This window comes from Anabrus simplex, chromosome 2 (assembly GCF_040414725.1).
Source record: "Anabrus simplex isolate iqAnaSimp1 chromosome 2, ASM4041472v1, whole genome shotgun sequence".
Classification (NCBI taxonomy): Eukaryota; Metazoa; Arthropoda; class Insecta; order Orthoptera; family Tettigoniidae; genus Anabrus; species Anabrus simplex.
In genome coordinates this window covers 859,116,063-859,140,687 of record NC_090266.1, presented here as the reverse complement: position 1 = coordinate 859,140,687, position 24,625 = coordinate 859,116,063, and the positions used below count along the sequence as shown (strand labels likewise).

Below are 24,625 nucleotides of genomic sequence, written 5' to 3'. Positions count from 1 at the left end.
TACGTGTGACTGGTGACCTTCCACAGATTCCTTCTAGAAGGAATGATTGCACCACAATGTGCGTTCTTATTTTACAGGGCACCTTGCTACGTGACTAACAACAGGCTTGCTTTCCTGGTCCACCCAATTTGAGCCTCTAACTAGGACCTTCTAGTATGTTTACTTCTTTCTCTGACAAATATTCTGATTGCACAAGTTTGCTTCACTCTCAGGCTCACTGTATGTTCCAAGTTGAGACGAGCTTTAAGAAATGCTTTTAATAATAATTGTAATTCTACACTTACTCACTACACTGATATTTGATTTACTCTTAATCACTCACTTCCACTGTTCTTGCCTTATCTTCTCTTTATATGTTACACTTAAATTACTCATGATTATTAGGGATTTCTGACTGGGAGGTCACAGATCAAACCCCGTTCGATGCGCTCGGGACAAGTTTGCGGTCGACCAGGGCATTTTCCTTTACACAAACATCCTGTTTCCTGGAACTGTTGGAACTACAGTCGGATGTTCTTGGGTGAGGGTCTGTACACGTCGTCATTAAATCTCCTACGCGTACCTGCTAACCCTTCCAATTTACCCGGAAACTTTCCGTGTTTTTGGCTCGTCTTCCGATTTTCCAATTTATTTTTAAGTCTTCCTATTTTTTACCAATATAACGTCCAGTACGGTCAGTACTCTTCCCCTAAGATAAAGGATAAATTCTTATGTGCTTGTGTAATTTACCCAAGCGTATTTATTTGATGCTTTATTTCACGATTGTATCGTCCGTCGCCTTCGTGTATCGTGTTTCTTCTCGCTACAGCAGCATGTGTGCTTTACGGCTAGGGATTCAGGACGGCAGTTGTCCTACAAGCAAGAGAGGCTAGCGCACGCTAACGACTCATTATTCGGGACGAAAGAATTAGTTTCTTCTTGTGTGGTTCGCACACTGTTAACATTGTTTCTATGCGTAATTTCGTTCGAGTCGTAGGCCACGTGTTTTTTCTAGCGGTTCTGTGCTTTTCCCCGTGTCAAAGTCATATGTTAATAATGTATGAGACATACCGATCTGTTTTGCATGTGGTAGTTTGGCGTATTTCAGTGCATTTTTGTTTATTCCTACTTCATAATTTTAATGAGTTGAATGTATTTCAGGGAGTTGTGTCGGTGACAGTTTATGCTATTTTCTCTTCACATTATGGCCAAAAAACATAACAAATGTAATCTCCAAGTGTTCAGAGATACCTATAAAATTGAACTTCCGTTCATTTTACAGTCTAATAAAGGAAACTATTATGCGTTTTGTTGCGTGTGTCGGTGTGATATACAGTGAAACCTCGATATCTCGAATCACATCAGGAGATAAATTTGATTTCGAGATATAAAGAATACCATTTCTGAGCATGTATATATAGCACATAATTGAATCATATGTATCTACGGGCTTTCAATGAATATTTTATTTTATGGCATCAGTTTAATTACAACACTTATAGTACGGTAACTTTTTAGAAGACAGGATACATTACATACAGTAGTGAAACAAGAAACAAGGCTCCGTTAACACCGTTGGTAAAAAAAAAAAAATAGTCTCTTCTGTTTGTTGCGGTTAACCTTTCCTCCCTTCACGTTGAAACTTCTCGTCAATACTATGCAGCCGAGTTTCGTAATTGGATCTTGTGATCCGCGACTTCTGGGCTTGCTTTGGTATGTGACCGGTAATTAATTGACACCCGAGAAACAGCGAGGCTTTGCCGATTTGCCGACCACTAGAAGTTCGAGTTTTTTGGTTCACGTCATATTAGTTCCCAGCTTCACTGTAACCCTATCTTTACTTCTTAACTGTTCCTCACAGACCACAAATGCCATATTGCACAGTTAACGTTGCAGGAAATTCGAGTTACAGAGTATTTTTTGCTTCAAAGGAGGAAATGTTTGCTTCGAGAAATGGAGAAATTCATGTAACCGAATTTTGAGTAATCTATATGTATAAAATAAGAGTTTTGTCTGTACATTGCTCAGAATTTAAAAAGGATGGTATTTCTGTATCAATCGTGTCCATAGTAGCAAGGAAATGCACTTTTTAATTTTCCGTAATTTCTGTCTGTATTACATGTTATAAACCTCATTTTTTGTCCGTATTGAAAGTTTACAGTTCAAAAATAATGAAGGTGTTCATTAATCCACCTATTCAATACCTTATTTCCACTTATAATGGTTACATAAACACAATAACAGTTATTTTTATGTTTTATGTTTTGCCCTCAATTTAGGGCATCTTCAGCCTAAAATAATCTTCAAAAGTACATAAAATATTATAAATAGAAGCTAAAAGATTAGCTAGTTATTAAAATTTGGAACACAGTCAATGTTCCATTAACATGTTTTTAATAATGTATCAATATTCACATTATATATACCAAATTTTAATAACTAGCTAATCTTTTAGCTTCTATTTGTAATATTATATGTACTTTTGAAGATTATTTTAGGCTGAAGATGCCCTAAATTGAGGGCGAAACATGTCCCAAATAAGTGTTATTGTATTTATGTAACCACTATAAGTGGAAATACAGTATTGAATACGTGGATTAATGAACACCATTATTTTTGAATTTCTGTCTGTATGTATGTATGTACACGCATCACGAGAAAACAGCTGAAGAGAATTTAATGAAAATCGCTATGTAGTGTCCGGGAATAAGTCGCTACAATGTAGGCCATAAATAATCATATTCACACTGAGATAAATGGTAGTTTAGGGGAAGGCCTAAAAATTTAATTCTCAAATATTTATGTTATTAGTGGTGCTATCTTAATGAAAATCAGTATGCAAAGTTGGAAAGTAAGACGCTACAATCCTGTCATAAATAATCTTATTCACGCAGAAAGAAAAGGTAGTTTAAGGGAAACCCTCAATTTAAATTCTCAAATTTTTATGTTATTAGTGGTCCTATCCTAATCAAAATCAGTATGAAAAGTTGGAAAATACCATATAATCTCAAGTATCACCCTCACTGTATATTCGAAAATATCGCTTCCAAAATTGGGTGCGGGTCTTATTTAAAATTTTGGGGAATTTATCCTTCCAAATGCGCATAAATCGGGCATCATCGCCGGCGCAGCTTGGCAAAAATGCTCTCTCCGCTCTCAGTATATGCTACTTCCGCGCTTGGTGTCAGTCTCGAGCACGTTCTCGGAGTATTAACATGAATTCCACAAAGCTTTTGCGATCTTTTACTGCGAGTGAGAAACTGAAAGTAGTTCGGGAAACCAAAATTATTGGAAATCGTGCCGCCCTTAGGAAATACGATATCGACGAGTAGTGTATACGCGATTGGAGAAAGAAGAAAAATGTGCTATTAACATGTAGTGGTGATCGTAGAGCTTTTCGTGGAGTGAGTGTACAGTTTCTAGAAATTGAAAAAAAAAAAACTTTATAAAAATGTGACAGAAAGGCGGGAATTGAGATATGGTGTGTCAGCCGAAATGTGTCAGCTAAAGGCATTTGAGATCGCAAAGGAACTTTCAACGGAAGGGTTTAAGGCAAGCCAAGGATGGGTTTGTAATTTTTATAAAAGAAATGGGTTGAGCGTGCAAAAGCGTACCTCAATTTTACAGCGTCTTCCTGGTACCTACGATAAGAAGTTATTGTTGTTTCAGCGTCAATTCATTTGCGGAAGGAAAATGCATATTTGCTTTCCCAAATTGGCAATGCAGATCAGACGCTAGTCTACTCTGAAATGCCAGTGGACAGGACTGTGAATGTTAAGGGGGCGAAAAGCGTTACCATTAGAACAGGTCAGAATGAAAAACAACGGTGTACAGTAATGTTGTGTGTTCTCGCCGACGGAACCAAATTGCCGCCGTACATTGTTCTCAAGTGAAAGACTCTTCCTAAAAATTACCCGCTGGTGTTATTGTCAGATCTCAGAACTCCGGCCGGATGGACAGTTCACTTGTGGAAGACTGGATAAAGTGTGTCTGGCAACGTCGCCCTGGTGCTTTATTGGAACAAAAGAGCTTGCTTGTTCTCAACAGTTACTGCGGCCACACAACAGACGCTGTGATGAAACATATCAAGGATGGGAAAACCAACCTAGCAGTCATTCCGGGCGGGATGACGTCTATGCTACAGCCGCTGGATGTCTGCGTGAACCATCCATTTAAAGCAGCCTTGAAACAGCTCTATACAGAATGGATGGCAGCTGATAATCGCACACTGACGCCAACTGGTCGCATTCAGCACCCGGAAGTTCAGCTGCTGTGTTCATGGATTTTGACGGCATGGAATCGTATCCCTCGAGACCTCATACAGAAGAGCTTCAGGAAATGTAGCATTTCTAATGATATGGATGGCAGCGATGACGACATTTTGTGGGAAGGTGATGGTGATGAAAGTTCTGAAGTTGGTACCTATGATGATGATGATGATGATGATGATGATGAATGAATGAATGAACTCATTGGATATTGTTCTGGAAATGTTTGTTTACTTTTATTTGTATTTTCTAATCATTTGATGTGTGTTAGTAAAGATTGTAGGCCTAAATAATTTTGACCACTTTTTTTTTAAATTTTCTTCTTTCAAAATAAGGGTGCGGGTTTTATTCGGTGGCGGGTGGTATTCGAGATTATATGGTAAGTCGCTACAATCTAGGCCATAAGTAATTTTATTCACGCTGAGTTGGAATGGTAGTTTAGTGGAAGGCCTAAAATTTAATTCTAAAATATTTGTGTTATTAGTGGTCCTGTCGACAAATACTACATTACTAAAATTATATTGTATTAAATTTCCAATCATTTATGTCTTATACATTTTTACAGTACCAGCTATGATAACCGAGATATTCATGAATTTGGATTTTTGTTGCTAAGTCCATATCAGCGCCAAGTCGACAGAAAATGGGTAAACAGAATTTAATGAAAATCATTATGTCAAGTCACGGAATAAGGAACTACAGCCTTCGCTATAAATAATTTCGTAAGATGCCCTAATATCACAGAGTTGAAAGAAAACTAAATGTGAAGGCCTACAATACAAAAAGCTCATAACATTGAACAACAATAACATTACATTGACCATTGTTTGTTGTGATGTGCTTTGTGTCTTCTGTTGCCAGTCATGTCTGATAGATGCAATTACTGCTGTATACAGAGTTTTTTATTTTTATTTGCTTTACGCCACACCGAGACAGGTATTATGGCGACGTAGGGATAGGAAAGGGCTAGGAGTGGAAAGGAAGAAGTCCTGGAATTAATTACGGTACAGCCCCAGCATTTGCCTGGTGTGAAAATGGGAGACCACGGAAAACCATCTTCAGGGCTGTCGACAGTGGTTTTCGAACCCACTACCTCCCGGATGCAAACTCACAGCTGCGCGCCCCTAACCGCACGGCCTACTCGCCCGGTTGTACCGAGTATAACAGCCTGCCTGAACATTGGCGGGAAGTAGCTGGGGAGTTAAATAACTTTTTTCTTAAGCATGCCATTTCTCTGGTTCATAAATTTTCTGATACTACTGGTACGTAACAAACTGGTTCATCATAGCATTTGAGCTATTCAATCCCTACCCTGGGGCATTCTGTTGCCAGTCATGTCTGATAGATGCAATTACTTCTGTATACAGAGTTTTTTATTTGGCAGAGAAGTGTTCACGGCTGTGTGCGGCCTCCAACACTGGAACTTGAGACTGATAGATCGGCATCGTAGTACTGTTCGTTAAAAGTGAGAAAATGTGCGGTTTTTCATTTGAGCGAGTATTTTATATGATAACATTGCTTTTAATCCCTACATTCCTACCGACATTTTTGTAATGGCCTAAGTTCACTACAGTTAGGAAAACACAAAGGCAGTCTTTCTGAGAATCCTGTAACAAAGCACGGGTACAGCAGCTAGTAGAGAAATAAAAACACATGAGGAATAGAACAAACGGTCGGAAAATTTAAGTTGCTTCGAGATACTGAAAATTTGAGTGATGGTGGTTCGAGATATCGAGGTTCGACTGTATTATTTTTCGTATGTATGTGTCATAAATGAGTGATTAGGTACATTTTCTTGTAACCATTTTTTTGTTTTGTTTTTAGTTTAAAATATTAAATTTAATGGTCAATTCACATTGTAACTGTAGATACGTGTGCCTCTTATCCTGTCCTTTTTTCATTTAGACCGTGGCACAATATATGTGATGAAATCCAAGAGTTTAAAAAATTTTTCCTATTTTTGATTTCTAAAAGTTGGCAGCTATGCCTACGGAACTTTCGTTGCACCGTTGCCACAGACCCGGTCCGTGCGAATGCAACAGAACGCTTTGTGCTGAGATGTTGCCACTGTTAGACTCACACGGCAATTGAGTGAGCTCACTGCTGTGCAAGTTTAATGGAGTGGGGGAGGCGCGGGAGCACTCTACTGACTGCTAATAGAAATGTGAGGCCATGCACTTTGTAACGATATGCGACTCGTTCCACTGCGTGGCTTGAGTACGACGCAATAAGCCTTCAAAATAGGTTCATTCCTTATGAAACACCCCGTATTTACATAAACCTCGAACAAAAATCTAATCCCATCTAGAATCTTAATGAAATTCAAGAAGAAACGAACATCGTGATTGAGGTAATAATCAAAAAAGATCTGAAGCAGCATACAATCAAGTCTATCGCAACACGCATTACAGGTCCATCCTCCCATTCTTCTACTTGTTCTCCCTCCCCTCGCCCAGCATTCCCCCTAACCAACACAATCTCAGAGCAGTCCCCAGTCAGTCTGAAGGTGAACACTGACCCAACTTGAACTATACAAACATGGGGCTGAAGAAAAGAGGAAGTGAGTAAATTTTGTGTCTCCTCTTATTAACTTTTTAAACCTCATATTTTTCATTCTCACTCTTGGTCTTTTCACTTTCACTTTTAAATCCGTGAAGAAATTTACAAAGCTCAAAACTTAAGTCCTCATAATTTTAAAGTATTCCACCGGCCAATCAATAGTTGTGGTAAATACAGTTGGACCCACATCTGTTCCAACTAGATTCATCTTGCAACAGGATTGAAGCAATGAATATTTCTAAGCATGGATTTTTATTGCAGTTATTGATTGTATTTTATCTCGTTTTAAGTTTTTTATGTATCACTGTTTTCATACATGTTTTTCATCCTTGTGTATTTTTAAGCTGAAATGACCTCTTGGGCTAGGTGAAACATGTCCTACTATGTAGCATTTCAGACGGACCATTTACTAAATAGCAATAATTTGTATTGAATAGGTGGACTTAATACAGCCAAAACTGGTTAGGACGTTTTTGTGGGGACCAAATAAAAAGGTCATAAAGGGGTAACATGCTAAGAAATGAAAAACAATTTCGCTGTTAAATTTAAGGTTAGGTTTGAACGTAAAAAAATTATGATAAAAACAAATAAACAAGTGTTTACAATTATTATAATTAATAAAATAAAGAAATAATACATTTTAAGAACACGAACATAGCAAAACATCGAGGAAAAATGTTCTTAGAAACCTGAAATCTACATGTCGCTTACACTTATGGTTTAAAGTTGTCACAGGAAAGCCCAACATCTGAGTGATTTGCACACATTTCATGTGTGGATTAGCATCCACTTTCTCAATAAACTTTAATTTTTCATCATCTATAAACTGTCCAGCTTTCTTCTTCTTCTTCTTCTTCTTCTTCTTCTTCTTCTTCTTCTTCTTCTTCATAACTGAATGTCCTGCAAATCACAATGCGTAAGTAACAGTAGGCCTAATTTATGTATGTTGTTACACAACTCACTTAAAACGTAAAATTAAGACCAACATGTCAGCTATATACTTAAATACAGTAGGCCTAATTTACATGTACGTTGTTATACACATAAGTACAGTAGGCCTAATTTACGTACATTGTTATAAAAGTCACTCGGGCCTCTTTCAGGCGGCACGGGAGTAAAACTCACTACGTGTGTATGCATGGGTTCACCCGCTTCCACTGACTCTTGCACACACAGCGGGTTGAGCGGTGCAAAACTCCCTGTGCTTTCCTGCGGATCCTTTCCAGCACTCTTTTCATTGTAGGTAATAAATATGGACCATCGTTGTCTTAGTGTACCTTCTACACCTAAGAAAATACGAAAATAGTTCAAACATGCTGTGTCCTTCAGATTTCGTTAGAGAAGGAGATGGGTACAATTTTGAAGATACTCTCTCAATTACGGGTCTAAATGATATCACGCTTTCCCGAACACAGTGACACCACTGGTATTTCCGACATTAAAGGTCTTTTTATTTCCATAAGAACCGCTATAAATCATTGAAAGAAATTTCATTATGGCCCATATTGAACTGGGATTACAGTGAATTGAAGGTATTTCGGATCCTCCTTTTCAATACAATAATAATTTATTGATGTGAGTTATATCACATGCCGTTATCTGTAAATCAAACTGGAAAAGGAAAAAAGCACATGAATAACTTTTAAATTCAAGATGGGAAATAAATATGTCAAATGGGTGAGAACGTGCCAATTTTCTTTTATCGTCTAAATCCATTTCTACCTTCTTTCAGTTACACTATCGGGTTCCGGTACAGGACACAGTACTGATGTCATGAGCAATAACTAGTAACTAGGGCACGGGACCGCGACTCACCACGGACTGCCCGCTGCAACATTTCTCCTCCGCACAGTTATTCTTCACCTCCGCATCATCTAAAAGATTCTGTTTGAACAATCGGTTCTTAGTTTAGGCCTAGGCGGACTAGCGGCTAAACACGGAAGTGGGTCGAATCCGCACCGTATGAAAGAGGCTTCACGAACGTAAAATTAAACACCAACACGTCAGACGCAAAGAGAATAAGACTGCCTTGCGACTGACACTCCTTGCAGCTGTAGGCCGACATGCAACCGCGCTCCGGGGCCATGAAATTAAGTTCTCTACCAAATCCAGTTGTCGCTGGCCTGTCGTGCGCGCAACGTGGCCGGGAACGCTAATTTAAATTTTTCATGGTGGGAGGTGCAACATACTAAAGAGTGACGTAAAAGTGCTATCCAGGTTTCTTTAGCATGTATTTAATGGGACACATCCTGGAACTTAGGAATAATGGCGTAATAACCAGGAAAGCACGCTACAGAGGGACGTCTTAAGCAGTTTCGACTGTATAAGTAAGTTCTTTTCAGAATTTTATCCTGGATGATTAACTTAAGGCAAGAACATGATATCGGTTATGGTACAATTTTTGAATATTCAATAGTGTAAGGAGAACTGCTTCAGCTCCTCCCATCCAAACCTCTTATTAACCTCTTATTTTTCCTATGTTTTTAATTTCTTATTGTTCTTTTTCAAGGTACAAGAAGAACATTTTATGAAATTGCATAGCCGTAGATGAGATGTCATTTAAGTTTCATGTTATTCTTGTCTGTCTCCAAGAGTTATCAGGCCTCTTTCCATAACGTGTTGCAGGCAAAGACTAGTAATGTAGAAAAGCAGAGCCAGAATTAAGTGCTTTTGTCGTCTTTTTTTTTTTTTTCCTTCAGGAACAAATGCTACATAATTTCAGGCAGGAATTGTTCAGAATCCAAATTGTTTGTTCGTAATTGTTCTTAATCTGTTTTCTTATAATTGGAGCTCCATTCAAGCCCTTCATAATTTAACCAATGTTTGTAAACCATTGGTTAAGAAATTTGTCATAATTTTTCATGAACTGGAGCACTACTCTCCCAATTCTTCCTCTCTTTTTTCACTAATTTGATGCACTCTATTTAAATAGCAGACAAAATCATTTAAAACATCAGTCAGTGCCATAGTTTTTCAAGAGCATGCTTCAAAATTTATTTGCAATTTAAACTTTTGCTAGTTAGGGTATGGTGAATTCTCTGCATGAAATTATCAATTTTATGTGATACTGTGCATATGATGGAAAAAACCCTGACTAAAACAGTATTAAAAAGTTTGAAAGAAGTACAAGTTCTGTTTTACAAAAGAAACCTGCTATGCAGAACTTAAGGTCGAAGGTAACTTTTGCATCTTGTGTCACTGCCACGTAACATAGTTCGATGAAACTGCTATTGTAGGAAGAACTGCTATGTATTGTGCGGCAGGCAAGTGATAGGAATATGTGATGAGACAAACAGAAATTACACTTTTATGCAGAGACAATAAATTGCACGTAAGTCACTGCGACTCATGATGGTCTCCTGAACATCGCAAAAGAAGGGACATGGTTCTTAAAAGGGTGTCATCACCGTGGAATGCGATACATGCTCTGCAATGTGTTCTCATGCTGGCCACAAGATTGGTAAGGAGTTCTTGTGGTAGGGCGTTCCATTCCTCCACCAGCACAGTTGGCAATTGCTGGATGGTTGTTGGTGCATGTGGACTTGCTGCAATATCTTTGCCCAACATGTCAACACGTGCTTGAAGGGATTTAAGTCAGGGGAACAGGCAGGCCAGTCCATTCGCCGAATATCCTCGCGTTCCAAGAGCTCCTCCAGCTGCGCTGTTCGATGAGGTCATGCATTATGAAGTCAGGGCCGAATGCTCACTGTCACAACAACGTTAACCAGTGGGTGTACACCGTTCAAAGGTTTTGAGGTCAGTTCGCCCATGTTACATTATGCCTCCCCACACCATAACACTCGGACCACCAAAATGATCATATTCAACAATGTTCCTGGGTGCATTATGTGTTCCCACCTCTCACTAGATGAGGATACGTCTAGAATCGCTACTCAGACTGAATCTGCTCTAATCTGAGAAGAGCATGCGACCCCACTCCTCGTCAGTCCAGTTCTGATGCTCTTGCCGCCGATGTGCAGGTGTCAACGGAACAAAACGTAATGGTTGTCGGGCAAAAAGACCCCCCCCCCCACGTGCATTCGCCGTGCTACTGTGTAGCGTGAGACTGGGTGCCTTGCAGTCCTGTTAAATGTGCTTGCAATTGCACCCGCTGTTTGATGTGCGTCTCTTCTTTCGGCAACAGTCCCTGTGGTTCGGAATGCTCTCCATGCATGTCAAACAATGCTGCGAGCTATACCAAACTCCTGGGCTACACTCGTCACACTTTGTCCTCCTTCCAGTTTCCCGACGATTCTACCCCATGTGAAGTCTACGAAATGTTGTCTCCGGACCATGTTGTAATGAATAACGCACCATAACAGCTTGTTGATTGACTCACACTGTCTTGTCCAGTTCCTTCTACTGCCTCGTTTTGTGGGGCCAGACTCAATTAGCGCTATAGTCGCACTGACCTCGCGCCAGGTTTCTATGCATGTGTGGGAGACCTCTGGTAACGTGTTGTCACACTTTCATTCATTTCCACCGCGAAGTTGATATGTCATGTTGCTTTAGATATATATCTCGCCCATAAGTTTTGCACAGCGGTATAGTTGAAATAAAAGTTTTGTTGAAACTTGATTCTAATAGTAACATTAATTATGATAAAATCTAAAGAGAACATGGTAATTCAACAGAAAAAGGCCCATTTAAAAACTGATATACAAGAATTTAATTTTTTAAGGTGGGAATGATAAATCTTATGACCTTGACAGGAATATCAGAAGAGTTGATTTTACGGAGAAAGAAAATGTTGCTATGATGGGACTGGGTGAGGTCAAGTGGAGGGGAAAAGGAGTGAAGAGAATGAGTAACGGGTACACCCTATACTGGAGTGGAGGAGGTGTGGCAGAGAATGGAGTAGGTGTGATTATTAACAAAACCCTGGATGAAAATGTGGATAGGGTAGACTACGTTAGTGACAGAATAATCAGAGTACGACGGAGGGCGGAAGGAGTGGAAGATTTCATCCAAGTTTATGCACCCCAAACTGGAAACAGTGAGGAAAATATAGATGAATTCTTGGAGACACTCAAAGTAATCACCGACATGGAAGTGATAGTTATGGGAGACCTCAATGTGCAGGTTGGAAATGACTGAATTGGTAAAGAAGAAGTGATTGGTCCATTTGGATATGGAGAAAGAAATGGCGATGTAGATAATTTCAGACATCATCAAGTAGTTTGCTCTAGGGAGCCGGTGTTACTTGCTCCGCTCGGGACGGCTCAGTCACGTGACGAGAGCATGGACAGGCGGGTTGGATACCGTGGTGGTACTGTACTTGCCGCTCGGAAATGTTACCATCTGAACAACAGCAATGAAATACATGCCAGTACATTAGGGTGTCCCTTAAAAGGGGTTTTTTTTTTTTTTTTTTTTTTTTTTTTTTTTTTTTTGAAACGCATACCCCGTTATTGTGTTTATTAGTCTATTAGTTACCCAAGTACAGAATTTCAACTTCCTACATTAATTTTAATCCATGCCGACGGGGCCTGAAAGTTTTAGAAAATAGCAGCTTAAAGTGTCTATTAAATGTAGTTGTAGATGATCACTCAAGACAATTATTTTAGAGAAATATAAATGAAAAGAGGAATTTATATAATGCTCTTCTTGTAACAAAAAAGAAACAATTTTTAATTCATTTGGATATTTCCTCTTCAAAGTTTCTCTTTGTACAGTCTGGGTAAATTTTTCTCTGTTGTTCCATGCAATGTAATAAGAACTGCTTCTGTTCTTCATCTGCAGTAATCAAACCATGAAAGTAAGGTCTTTAAAAAACAAAAATCTTGATTCGGCGCTTTTATCGCCAAACTACATCCAAGCCAAGGCTTCACGTAAACTGCCACAATGAATAAACAAACATCTTGTAAAGCTTGTTTGTCCTTAGCGCTCATTTTAAACTGGGACTGCAGTAAACGCATTTTTAAGGAGTAAATAGCTCTTGCCATCCATCGTGCTTGATGCATTGCACTGGGAGGTCTGATTTTTATTTTATTTTTAATGTCTCCACCCAGAAAAACAATAGCGAGCTCATGAACTCACGATAATCATCTCGTACAGTCAATTTTGCCAGCTCTTTGTTAAAAAACGTCACCAATCCAATAATATTTGCCTCACAGAGATGTTGTTGGACAAAATCAGTGCACGGTTCGATGGCACTAGGATTAATATTCTTCCAGTTGTCTCAACTTTTTGAACAGGGGAATATCAGGGCTGCTAGTAATTTGTTGAATCTTTGATTCAAACACACTTTTGAGAACCATTTTGTAAATATGATGGCGGCAAGGAAAGAGTAACAACTCTTTTTCTAGTTTTTGCTCTAAAAGCACACAAGCCCCTTTCAAGTGCCCTGTATTAGATGCTGTTGTATCACAGCACATTATTTGTACCTTATCATCCAGGTTCCAGTCATGAAGGGCATTTGATACTGCTTTCGCTTGCTCTTTGCCAGAAGAGTTGTCTAACTTCGGCTCAGCAAGAAGTTGTTCTTCCTCGTCATATGAAATAATAATTGGTAGGCATTCTTCTTTAGAACTTCTTACGTCCAGAGCAGGTAACAATTTTCCATCCCAATGAACAGTAACTACTTCGGGCATGTTATTCTGAAAATCGGATTTAATGGATCCTGCTCTATCTTTTCTCATTTGTGTTTGAATGCGTTGAATAGAAGATTTGTTGATCGCGTAATTGTCAGAACTAAGACCAAGGGCTTCTGCTACAGACTGAATTATATAAACAGAATCTCTGATGCTTAGTTGACATCTGTCTAAAGTTGCAACTAATTTAGATGTGAAAAAATCTTTTCTTCCTCTTTTTGTCCACGTAGCTAAAGAACTTACAGATTGAGATGTGGATGGCAGAGATTCTTCCAGGCTTCCTTCAGAGTTTGTAGATTGTTCTTCTATGTCTATGTGTATCAAAGGTCTGTAAAGTTGCAGATTCCAATGAGTTCGCGGAAAGTATTTGCTTTAGTCTCTTTTCATCTTCTGTGAGTTTTCTCAGCCTGGCCCTTTCTTCAATTTTAGCAATCTTTTTGTCAACACCCGCTAGGCAAAGCTCTCTTTGCTTTTGCAAAAATATTTTATCTTTTTTTATTTTTATTCTTTCAAGAGCATCAGCATGTGTAATATCAAATAAATTATATAATTCGAGTTGAAAATTCTCCTCGTGGTGCCTATGTAAATCCTGAATTTTCTTGCTATTTTTTTGGCAGTTCTCACCAGACCTGATAAAGATCCACTAACTTCTGAACACAATTAGGCACAGCTCTGGTAGGTATTCTAGCCTTTTCTGAGAATCTATTACACTCCCGAATGACAAGATTTGCGCTTTCACTAACAGTCAACTTAACCTCACAAATGTTGAAAAATAGAACTGCGGGAACTTGACGATTAGATGATAATTTTGCGCCTGTTATTTGGTGATTTACTTCACCAACCAAGAAAATACTTTTTTTATTGCTCCGTAGTTCCGCTGACATCTTCGAAATATAAAACAATCCCTGCTAGCTACCCAATAAGTGAAAACTAAGTGACAATAACAATGAGAGCTCGCCACTCTTGTGATGCAACTTGTATGGATATGTTCGCGCGCGTCGGCCCGGGTTGCACTGTTCCAAATAAGGAAAAAAATTGTTTTCTGGTGATTTAGGCCCAAATGAATAAAACAATAACCGATGCATTGCAAAATTAAAACTTTGAAAAATATGGGACACCCTAAGGTACATAAATAAATTATCTCAGGAATTATGAAACATTACAATATAGAGTTAAGTAGGGTAATATGAATTGTACGTACATCCTCAAATGTGGTATTTTAAAGTTTTTCTAGTAATGCTGTCCTTTCTCGGCCTTCATATTTATCATACTTGTTGGCATGACATAAGGAACAACGGCGCTGCAGATTAAATTTTTTAATGTGATTCAATGTTTTATTACATATTAAACATTTTGTGGTTTTTTTTTTTTTTTTTGAAGTATCAAAGACTCTTCTTCCCAAGAAGGTTTCAAACTTGTTGACCTCGATGGCCTATGCTGTACTGAACTCTCTTCCATAGTAAATCCAACATTTACCGACTAGACTTGAACACCGTGTGGTGTTGGGATAAAGGTGGGAACACACTACTGTGACCTCACATGAGTTCACGCGTATCGTGTTGCAATTTAACCTGTCCAGAAAGATGTGCTATACCTTTGCGCCACTGACCTTCAGTGCGTACTACGTCGTGCACGTCCCCCTACTTGCTCACTAAGCTGCTCTCGTTCTTCAACAATGGGGAGCAAAATAGATGTAACAGCACTACCATGTGAGACATTCAATGGAGACCACAGAGTAGTGGTAATAAAATTGCAATAGGTAAAAGAAATAAGACAAGAAAATAAAAGTATGGAAATTAAAAGATAAAGGAGCTCAGGAGGAATTAAAACTGCACATCTCTATATCAGAAATAGAAAGTGTAGCAAAAGAATGGGCTTAATTTAAAAACACACTTGTCTGCTGTGCAGAGAAGATTTGTGGCAGAACATTTTTGCATTAGTGCTTACTGAATCCCACAGGAGGTAATCTTTGGCTTGAAGGTCTGGAATATGGGTTACGATATGGATATTATTATCTTTAATAAATTCTCTTCGCCACTCGAGGTGATATTTAAATAGATTATCATTTATCACTAAAAATGACATCTTACAAGGATTTAAAAAATTACCAAGATAATAGGCAGACCATTAAATGCTCGCATAACTGCCATCTTTCCCGATTTAGGCAGGAGACTCCCGATTTTCGACGGTTTTTCCCGCCTCCTAATTATTCTATTATTTCTCCGGATTTTTGCTTATTTTTAGGTGAACTTCAAACATTTGTTTTCAAATCCCACCATTTCAGCTTTGCACGCCAGTGGCCGGAAGTCCTTCGCTCATTGGCCGCTTTCAAGTGAAATATCAACTTTTATTAATACGAGAAATGCGCGTGAATGTGCGATGTTTATTGAAAGCTGTATTTCAATCGTCAATCTCTCGTTCTTGCGTGCTATGTTCATGTTTCTTCACATCAGTCTAATCTATTATAGAGACTAGTTGCTAGATTTGAAATTTGTTTAGTAATTTAGTGACAGAATTTCAAGGATAGCGACTAGTGATTTTTCTAGAAATTTTAGGCGCTATTTTGAGACAATTCTGGCAAATTTTAATTGATAAAAATAGCATTGCACTTCGCATAATCGCGCAGGTGCGTGATGCAATATATTAATATGTGCATTTGCTAAATAATTGCATCTAAGTGCATGACTGATTCATACGTGTGGAGCATGAGTTCATACTATTTTCGGAAGGCTTATCACAGATCGATCATCTTGCTCGCATACTTCCTGTGAGAGAATAGAGGTGTGTAATTTTTTGCCTTGTAGCCTTGTACAGTTGGGTTTTGAGACAATAGGTGTTATATACCACAGTACTCCTGTATTGTACAAGACATGTACAATAAGCAGTTTTGACCAGTTGTATCTCCTGATTTTTCCTGATTTTCATATTAAAATCTCCTGATTTTTGGTTTTATAAAGTTGGCATGTGCTCATTAAGAACTCTAACGTAGTTTTTAAGAATAAAATATGAAAAATAATAATAAGAAGAAATATAGCAACAACAATGATAATACTAAGGCCCGGTTTCTTCAACGAATGTTAAGTGTTAACTCTGCTGTTAAGGAGACTTAACACATAATTTAACAAAATGGTCATCTCATCAAGAATTGTTAACTCTAACAAATTGTTAATGCTTGTGTTAAATTAACCTGGCAGCAGCCCTGTGTTAAACCTCTTAACAGCTGCTAAAATTTCAAAATGGAGGCATGTAGAAGACGTAAGTTTGAAGGTTTACTGCTGTTTGATGACTATTTATAAACTGAAGAAGGCAAAGGACGACCCATGCTAAGAAATAATGACTTTTTAGAGTTGTCCGAAGATATATTTCTAATTAGCAAAGCCATAATGAACAAGGTACTAGACAATATTGAATATAGGTCAGAGTTTCCAAAAGTGAGGACAAATATCATGAGGCAGGATCTGCTTCGGACCACATGGAGGTGATAGAACCCTAAAATACGAACACATTTTACTAAAACTTGTCAGGTCCGTAACCTAATAATTTTAAAAATATTTATGAATAGCCTATAAGTTGAAGAGTTGCAACCCCGACAAGTGAAGCAGTCGCTGAGTGGTCATCGTATTTGCCTACGAACCGCGATGATGTGAGTTCGAGTCCCTTCGTTGCGTACTTTTTTATACAAATTAAATCATTATTTCAGGAAATGTGAAGGTAAAAATGCAAATAAAATGAATAATCAAATTGCAGTGGAGTTTTATTTTATACCTCAAATTAATATATATATATATATATATATATATATACAGAGAAAGAGATCCAGCAGGATCTGGGAGAACATTTAGGCCTATGTTAATTTCAGGTAGAAAATAAAATGTACTACAATTTACGTAATATTTTTGTTCCAGTTTTTATCTTAACGTTTCCTCAAATATTAATTTATTCGTCTTCTCCTTCTTTATCTGTTTACCCTCCAGGGTCGTTTTCCCCTCGGACTCAGTGAGGGATCCCACCTCTACCGCCTCAAGGGCAGTGTCCTGGGAGCTTCCCGACTCTGGATCGGGGGTACAACTGGGGAGGATAACCAGTACCTCGCCTAGGCGGCCTCACCTGCTATGCTTAAAAGGGCCTTGCGGGGGGGATGGGAACATTGGAAGGGATATACAAGGAAGAGAGAAGGAAGTGGCCGTGGCCTTATGTTAGGAGGAGGAGTGGGAAACCACGGAAAACCACTTCCAGGATGGCTGAGGGGGGAATTGAACCCACCTCTACTCATTTCACCTCCCGAGGCTGAGTGGACCCCGTTCCAGCCCTCGTACCACTTTTCAATTTTCGTGGCAGAGCCGGGAATATTAATTTATTTTGTGCAACAATTATAGCTGCGACGAGACTCGAATTCACGTCTACGAAGTTCGCAGACAAGTACAGTGACCACTTGGCCACCACTCCGTTTCGCTGTGATGTAACTCCCAAGTATATATGCCTTGCATTGGAATCGGGGATTCATCAGTTTTTCAGAAGTTACTAGGTTGCGGACCTGACATGTTTAAGTAAAATTTGTTCGCCTTTTATTGTTCTACCACCTCCACTTTGCCCGAAGCGGATTCTGTGTAATGATATCTGAACTCTTTTTTTTTTTTTTTTTTTTTTTTTTTTTTTTTTTTTTTTTTTTTTTTTTTTCGAAAACGGAAGTGTATTGACTTGAACCCTTATACACGAGTTACCGTTGAGTGTCTCCCCACAGGTACATTGAAGCTCGGTGAAATCGGTTGACCGCAGGGTCTGGCCTCTACTTGTTAGATATTATGCTTGAGACACTTTTCATGTAATTGTAGGCAACTATGTTCACGAGTGCAAGAGAAAGTGTGTAGAATCCTGCAAAGAATTCCTGCTGCCACTGTAGCATTAACAAGGCATTACATTATTTGGCCCACAATAAAAGATATCCGAAAATCATTCAAAACATATCAATTATCACATTTTCCCTGGTACAGGAATATAAGAATAGCCTATAAGAATAGGCTATATCGAATGTTTTGATATAACAGTCCGTTCTTTCATTTTTTAAGCACATTCACATTTTTCAAATTAAAACTACAACAACATTTGTCTCGCATTCATCATAATAACGCTTTTGTTGCCTCTTACTTGACATGTTTACATCTTATCGGTCTCCGCTAAACATAACCTATAATAATGTCAACCATGTGTCTATGTGACAAAATACTATTTCAACACACCACTAGGAGCGCTTTATGTAAAGAAACAAAAGACGCTCACTGCCAAACGCGTTCAGAAATCTCACAGAAATGTGTGAATTTGTCTTTAACAATTGTTTCATAACAAATGTTGGAAATGTGTTCATGAAACAGGGCACTTTTAAACGAAGTGTTAAATTAATAACAATTGTTAGTTAACATTTGTTAAGTAAAGTTTAACATAGAGTTGAAGAAACTGGGCCTAAGGGTAAAGCACCTGTAGGGGAAGTGAAGCATGTCATTGACCTCACCAGGGTGGGAGGCACGAAGTAATGGAAGGACGGCGGACTGACAGCTGTTTGGATTTGAGCCAACGAAAGACCAACAGTATTTTGAACACTTTGCTTTGTATGCTGTAATGGTGACAAAGCAGGGTTTCATTAAAATAAGTTCCATACTTCAAATTCGTATATGTTTGGACAGAAATAAACATAAATATTTCCAAATACTGAATGTGACTTGATAGAATCTGATGTTCTTTTAACACTATGCGCCCGCCGGTAGTAATATTACTACCACGCGGCATGCGCCTGAGTACCGCTGTTAGTAATACTACTACCACGATCTTTGAAATTCAGCCACTCAAAAGCTATTCACGTTATCGAATTAGTTTTTGCTTTGACGTGTTGTGGATTTCCTTTACTATCGTTAGGTGGTGTTGTCGATCGATAGTGATTGGTGGTGCAACTTAGTGACGATGTTTCGTAGCCACGTGCACTCAGTTAGATCTTACGTAATTGCTGACATGTACTCCTCGTGCGCTCTGGTTAGATAAGCTCCAATTTATGTGCATGTGTTCTAATGATAGATTATATGACTTCACAGATTTAGAATGAAAGTGTAGTGAGGCAACAGTCTGCAATCATCTCTCAAGTAGTAGATTTATACTATATAATTATTGAGATATGGATCCCGGACCTTGAACAAGTAAAGGAAATCTTACGCGTGCATACAGCCCATGGATATGTGAACAGATTATTACGGAACTTGTGAATGATTCAGATTCTGATCTGTATGAAAGTGATCGTGAAGAAGAAAATGAAAATATACAAGTCCCTCAGGATGTTGAATCATCAGATTCATCACCAGAAGAACCAGTTGCAAAAAGATGAAGGGAGGTCAGAAGCACGGGAACACAATGGAAACAAGATATTACTCCTGTGAACAGGCCCATTTTTACTGGCGCACCAGGACTGAATGCTAATAACCTTGGTATTTCTGCAGAATCTTCACCTCTAGATTTCTTTAGTTTATTTTTTGACAGTAATGTACTGAATGTTATCAGAGTGGAAAGTAACAGATATGCCCTACAGCAAATACATCTAAAGAAGCAAGAAGGCCCTCTGAAACCTAAATCAGTGCATGCACAGTGGAAACCAGTGACTCTGAATGAACTAAAGTTATTTTTTGCATTAGTAAATCACATGTGTTTGATTCGTAAACCTTTTCTCCGGGACTACTGGAGCACAACACCAATTCTAAAAACTGACTACGCAAAGTCCATTGGAATGTTGAGAGACCAATTTCTCGGTATTCTGACAATGTTGCATCTGAACAACAATGATAAGCAAAAACAAAGGGGCCATCCAGGCTACGATCCTCTGTTCAAAATCCGACCAATACTAAACTGCCTCAAAACAAGTTTTCAGAATTGTTACTCTCCTGATGAATCATTGACAATCGATGAAGCAATATGTCCATTTCGGGGACGTATATTTTTTCGTGTGTTCATGAGAGGAAAGCCACAGAAGTATGGAATCAAGATCTTTCAACTCTGTGAAGCGAGGAGTGGTTACATGTGCAACATGGAAGTGTATTCTGGGGCCCATGTCACAGTGGAGGATTAAAATTCCTCCTTCAATGTTGTTGACAGACTGTGTGAACCAGTAAAAAATAGGGGGCACACAGTGTATATGGACAGATGGTTTTCAAACCCCACCATTTATGACCATCTGTGGGACTGTCAGACTAAAGCAGCTGGCACCGTGATGCCAAATCGGAAAGGAATGCCAAGATCACGAGTTCGCAAAAAAAAAAAAAAACTGAAAAAGGGTGAAAAAATGTCATTGCAGAAAGAACACCTAGCAATAAAGTGGCGAGATGTTCGAGGCTTGTATATGCTGAGCACTGCACGTGATGACATGACTGAAGTACCCGCAGCAAGAGGGTGCCACGAGAAATCCAAACCATCAGCAGTAGTAGACTATAACAAATTCAAAATTGGTGTTGATAAGTCGACCAATTTTTGGCATATTATGCATTCACAAGGAAATCGATCAAGTGGTGGAAAAAATTATTCTTCCATCTGTTTGATCTTGCCATTTTGAATGCCTATATACTGTACCGTAAGGCTTCTTCACAAAAACTTCCCCTTTCAAAATTTTGTGAACGTTTAGCAGATGATTTGGTGAGGAGTAGTGTTGGGGCTGAAATTACTGAAGAATCACGAGCATCAACTGCGGCAAGGCTAGTAAGTAGAGATCATTTTCCACACAGAATACCTGCAGTAGGCGCGAAAAAGGAAGGACACGAGCAGCGTATGTGCAAGGTTTGCTACGACAAGTCCAAACATAACACCGGTCGTGCTGTGAAGAAAATGACAACCATATATTGTTGTAAATGTGACGTAGGTCTTTGCATAGGAGAATGTTTTGAGTGTTACCATACCAAAGCTAAGTATTGGGAATAACAATGTGTAATTCTGTTATTCAGTGACTATAAACTATCATTCTAGTGAATTAGAAATTCAAGTGCGTGAACAAGGATATCAGAATGGACCAATATTGTAGCCTAAGTTTCTTTCCAATGCTGAAGGTGTGCATTTTTTATTTGATTTCGTGGGATAGCCCACTCTTTGTACAATATGTATATAAATTTGTTAATTTATAATGCGAAAACTGACCGAACTGTGAAATTTTTTTTCTGAGATTCTAAATTACGCCGGCACAGGGTAGGGACGCCATCTTGAAACGTCCGGGCTCATAGTGTTAAGAACGAAACATGCCATTCTTTGTTTAATAATGTATTTTTCCTTGTTTTTTTAATGTTTTTGTTTTCCAGGTATGTTACAGTGTAATGTTTATACTAAAATTGTGTGTTCAGCAGACTAGAAAGCTTTAAAGTTTATCTTTAAACTAAGTCGACACTGAAAAGTAAGGTGCCCTTCTTAACAAATTATTCATTAATAGTATATAAAAATTAGTAAAAATTAATGTAAAATATTTATTTACTTCTATTTGGCAAAATCCTTGTTTAGCAATGTTAGACAGATTTCACATGCTTGAAAAGCACAGAACTTTTAATTATGGTGTCCCAAATTCAGCAGCATAATATATGAAACCTTCTGTATTACTATAGAGGAATTTTGTATGAAGCCAATAGCAAATTTCATACCGAACAGAATTTTCTCTTTTCTTTCCTCACCACTTACAGCTAATTACTTTAAAACTCCTTATAAGAAGAAAGAAGCAAAGAAACTTTTATAAAAATAAATGAGGAAACTAACACAAAGCAGCAGAAAAGATATGTATTTTACTACTTCTCATTTGGAGACGGTGCCTTTGTTATCCCCTTCGGTTAATTGAATGACTGAATTAAGTAAGAACAACAATTTCAAAGATTTCTCAAGCCCAGCTAGAGGTGAATAAATATGTTTGAGAGATTTATTTTCTTTCTGAGCCTTGGTGCTTGCTGGGATTATGTGACAACCTGCTTTGTGCACCAAATTTTTTATAATAGTGTGTGTTCCTCAAATTGCATTCTTCAATTTCAGATGCAAGATATTAATGATGCTGAGCCTCGTGAAAGCTACCGTCCGAGCTTTGGTCAAGGAGATGCTGATGGTGTTAACTTAGGCCAAGGAAATCCAGGTAGTGGCCCTGGCTTTGTGGTGACAGGTGGTCCCTGGGAGCAACGTGCCCCTGATACAGCTAGTACTGCAGAGTTCCCCTCCTTTGGGAGTTCTGGAGATGCACCTAGGAATGTCCCTACAGCTGGAGCCTGGGGTCCTCGCCGTTAAAGATGCCCTGTCCTTCCTCATTCTGGTTGGCTACCACTTATCAGAAGTACTATCACAGCTATATAGCAAGAAAATTAATTTTGCGTTAGTACCTCTTATTTTTGAAATAATTGTGGTGGGATTTTGTGATACAGAAGTGTGTTGATGGATGGAAAATGTGGTGGAAGAAATGTGGATTTTAAAACGCAATACCATTTTAATTGGTTATTTTAATAGGTTGTTGCTACAAGGGCCTGACTTCACATTTCTGCTGTGATTGCTTCCATCGTATACTTATGACATCTCAGTTTGCTTTTGTAATAACAAAGCTCTGACCTCTGCTAGTAACTTTTTTGGCTAATTTCTCAAACTCAGCACCATGAAAGAAAGTGAAATAAATTATCTAGGATCTGAGGAACATTAGTGACAATTAACATGGAATTAATTTCTCCTCAGTCTTATGTAAACTAACATAATTACTAGAGAGTAATTTGAAAATGGCCCTCCTTTCTCCTCATACATTACTGTTAACAGTCTGGGGAATGTTGGTTTTGTAACGTGGCTCCCCTGTCCCTCACTGACTGCTGCATTAACGACCCTGGCCTCTGAACTCCGGACTGCGACACATGGTATTTGCTGATTGGACATTAATTCAAAGGTCTTCCCCCCCTTTCATATATCTTTGAGAATGGATTCTCAACACTTTATCAAATCCTCCTTAGAGGAGTGTGGTTCTCAAACCAAGGACTTGTAGCAAGAAAATGATTTGTTCATTGTTTGGTTTAATAACAATATGTGTAATTTTGTGTAGTAAATTAAGGATATCAGCCTGCCTCCATTCCTTGAAATTAAAGCAATGATATTTTCAATAACTTTCCTCATAGAATTATTTCTTTTGTAGTCCTGTAATGGGGTGGTTATTGCTTGTTACTTCTTATGACCTTGTTTTGAGATCCATGTGACTTTTTTCCTTCCCTTCCCCTTTTCCTCTTCCTCTTTCAGATAAGGGCAGAGATGCCTTCCCATTTTTAACTGTGATTTATTTTTTAACTTGGGATTTTTGAAAAGTGGGGCTTGAGTTTATCAAATTGTATCAGTCTTGATTTTGCTATTTATGAAGAAGCTGCCTTAGCAAAGTAAGGGTGAAGGAGATTTATATATATATATATATAAATATATATATATTGACTTATTATTACTAAGAAGAGATTTAGACATTTATTCATTGTTGAGTTTGTATAAAATCATGGAACACTCCAAGAACTGTGCAGTAGAGTTCAGGACTCTATAAATTGTACTGATATTTATATTCTCTGAGGTATCGTGTAACAACTCCATTGTAGCCTCCAGTTGTGGTGCTATGACAGGCGCAATTTGAGAATAAAGTTCGTATGTTATATGTGGGGTTAATTATTTACAATAATTCCCTCTTCTCTCACCCATGTACTGTGTTTACTCTTTTATTAACTATATAATAGCTCAAACTTTGAGCTAAACAGTTGCATGGAAAGTAAAATGAGCATGAAAAAAATCCGGTTCATTATTTTATGATGAAATGGTCATCATGTATACGAAAAAAACAGGTTGACCCAATAGCTGGACATCACTGCATTGGTGTAGCAATAGGATCTTTTGTCAAGCAATGTAGGACTGCAGGCTGAAGGAAGATTGTGTTCAAGTGAAGAGTATAATTAATGGAATAAAACAAGTGACAAGGGCTGGTTCAACCACCTGTAGTTAAAGTAATGCGTAACTTGCGCTTCGCGTAAAAGATTATTTTCGTTCAACCCTTCCCACATCCTGGGTAGCGCTGTTGGCAGCATAAATCATAGTTACACAGCACGTAATTATTGGCCGCTTCAAGGTTCAGATAAGACCTTCACCTGCCAGGCAAGGGGCTTGAGGGCTGAAAACTGTTGATTGCTTTTTAATCTGCTTACATCTTGTGTTACCTCGACTTGTTAATAAAAAGAA

The 24,625-nt window shown here is 38.4% G+C and overlaps 1 protein-coding gene across 3 annotated transcripts in view; it reads left to right on the top strand.

Annotated features, from left to right (window-relative positions):
• The window catches only part of Dp1 (satellite-binding protein 1 Dp1), a 344,304-nt gene extending 320,254 nt beyond the window's left edge, over positions 1-24,050 (top strand). For all 3 annotated transcript variants that reach the window (XM_068226305.1, XM_067141586.2, XM_068226304.1), the window contains exon 21: positions 22,427-24,050. In XM_068226305.1, coding sequence (XP_068082406.1) covers positions 22,427-22,672 — 246 coding nt within the window. In that variant the 3' untranslated portion in view covers positions 22,673-24,050. The remainder of the gene's footprint in view (positions 1-22,426) is intronic.
• The last annotated feature ends 575 nt before the right edge of the window (positions 24,051-24,625 follow it).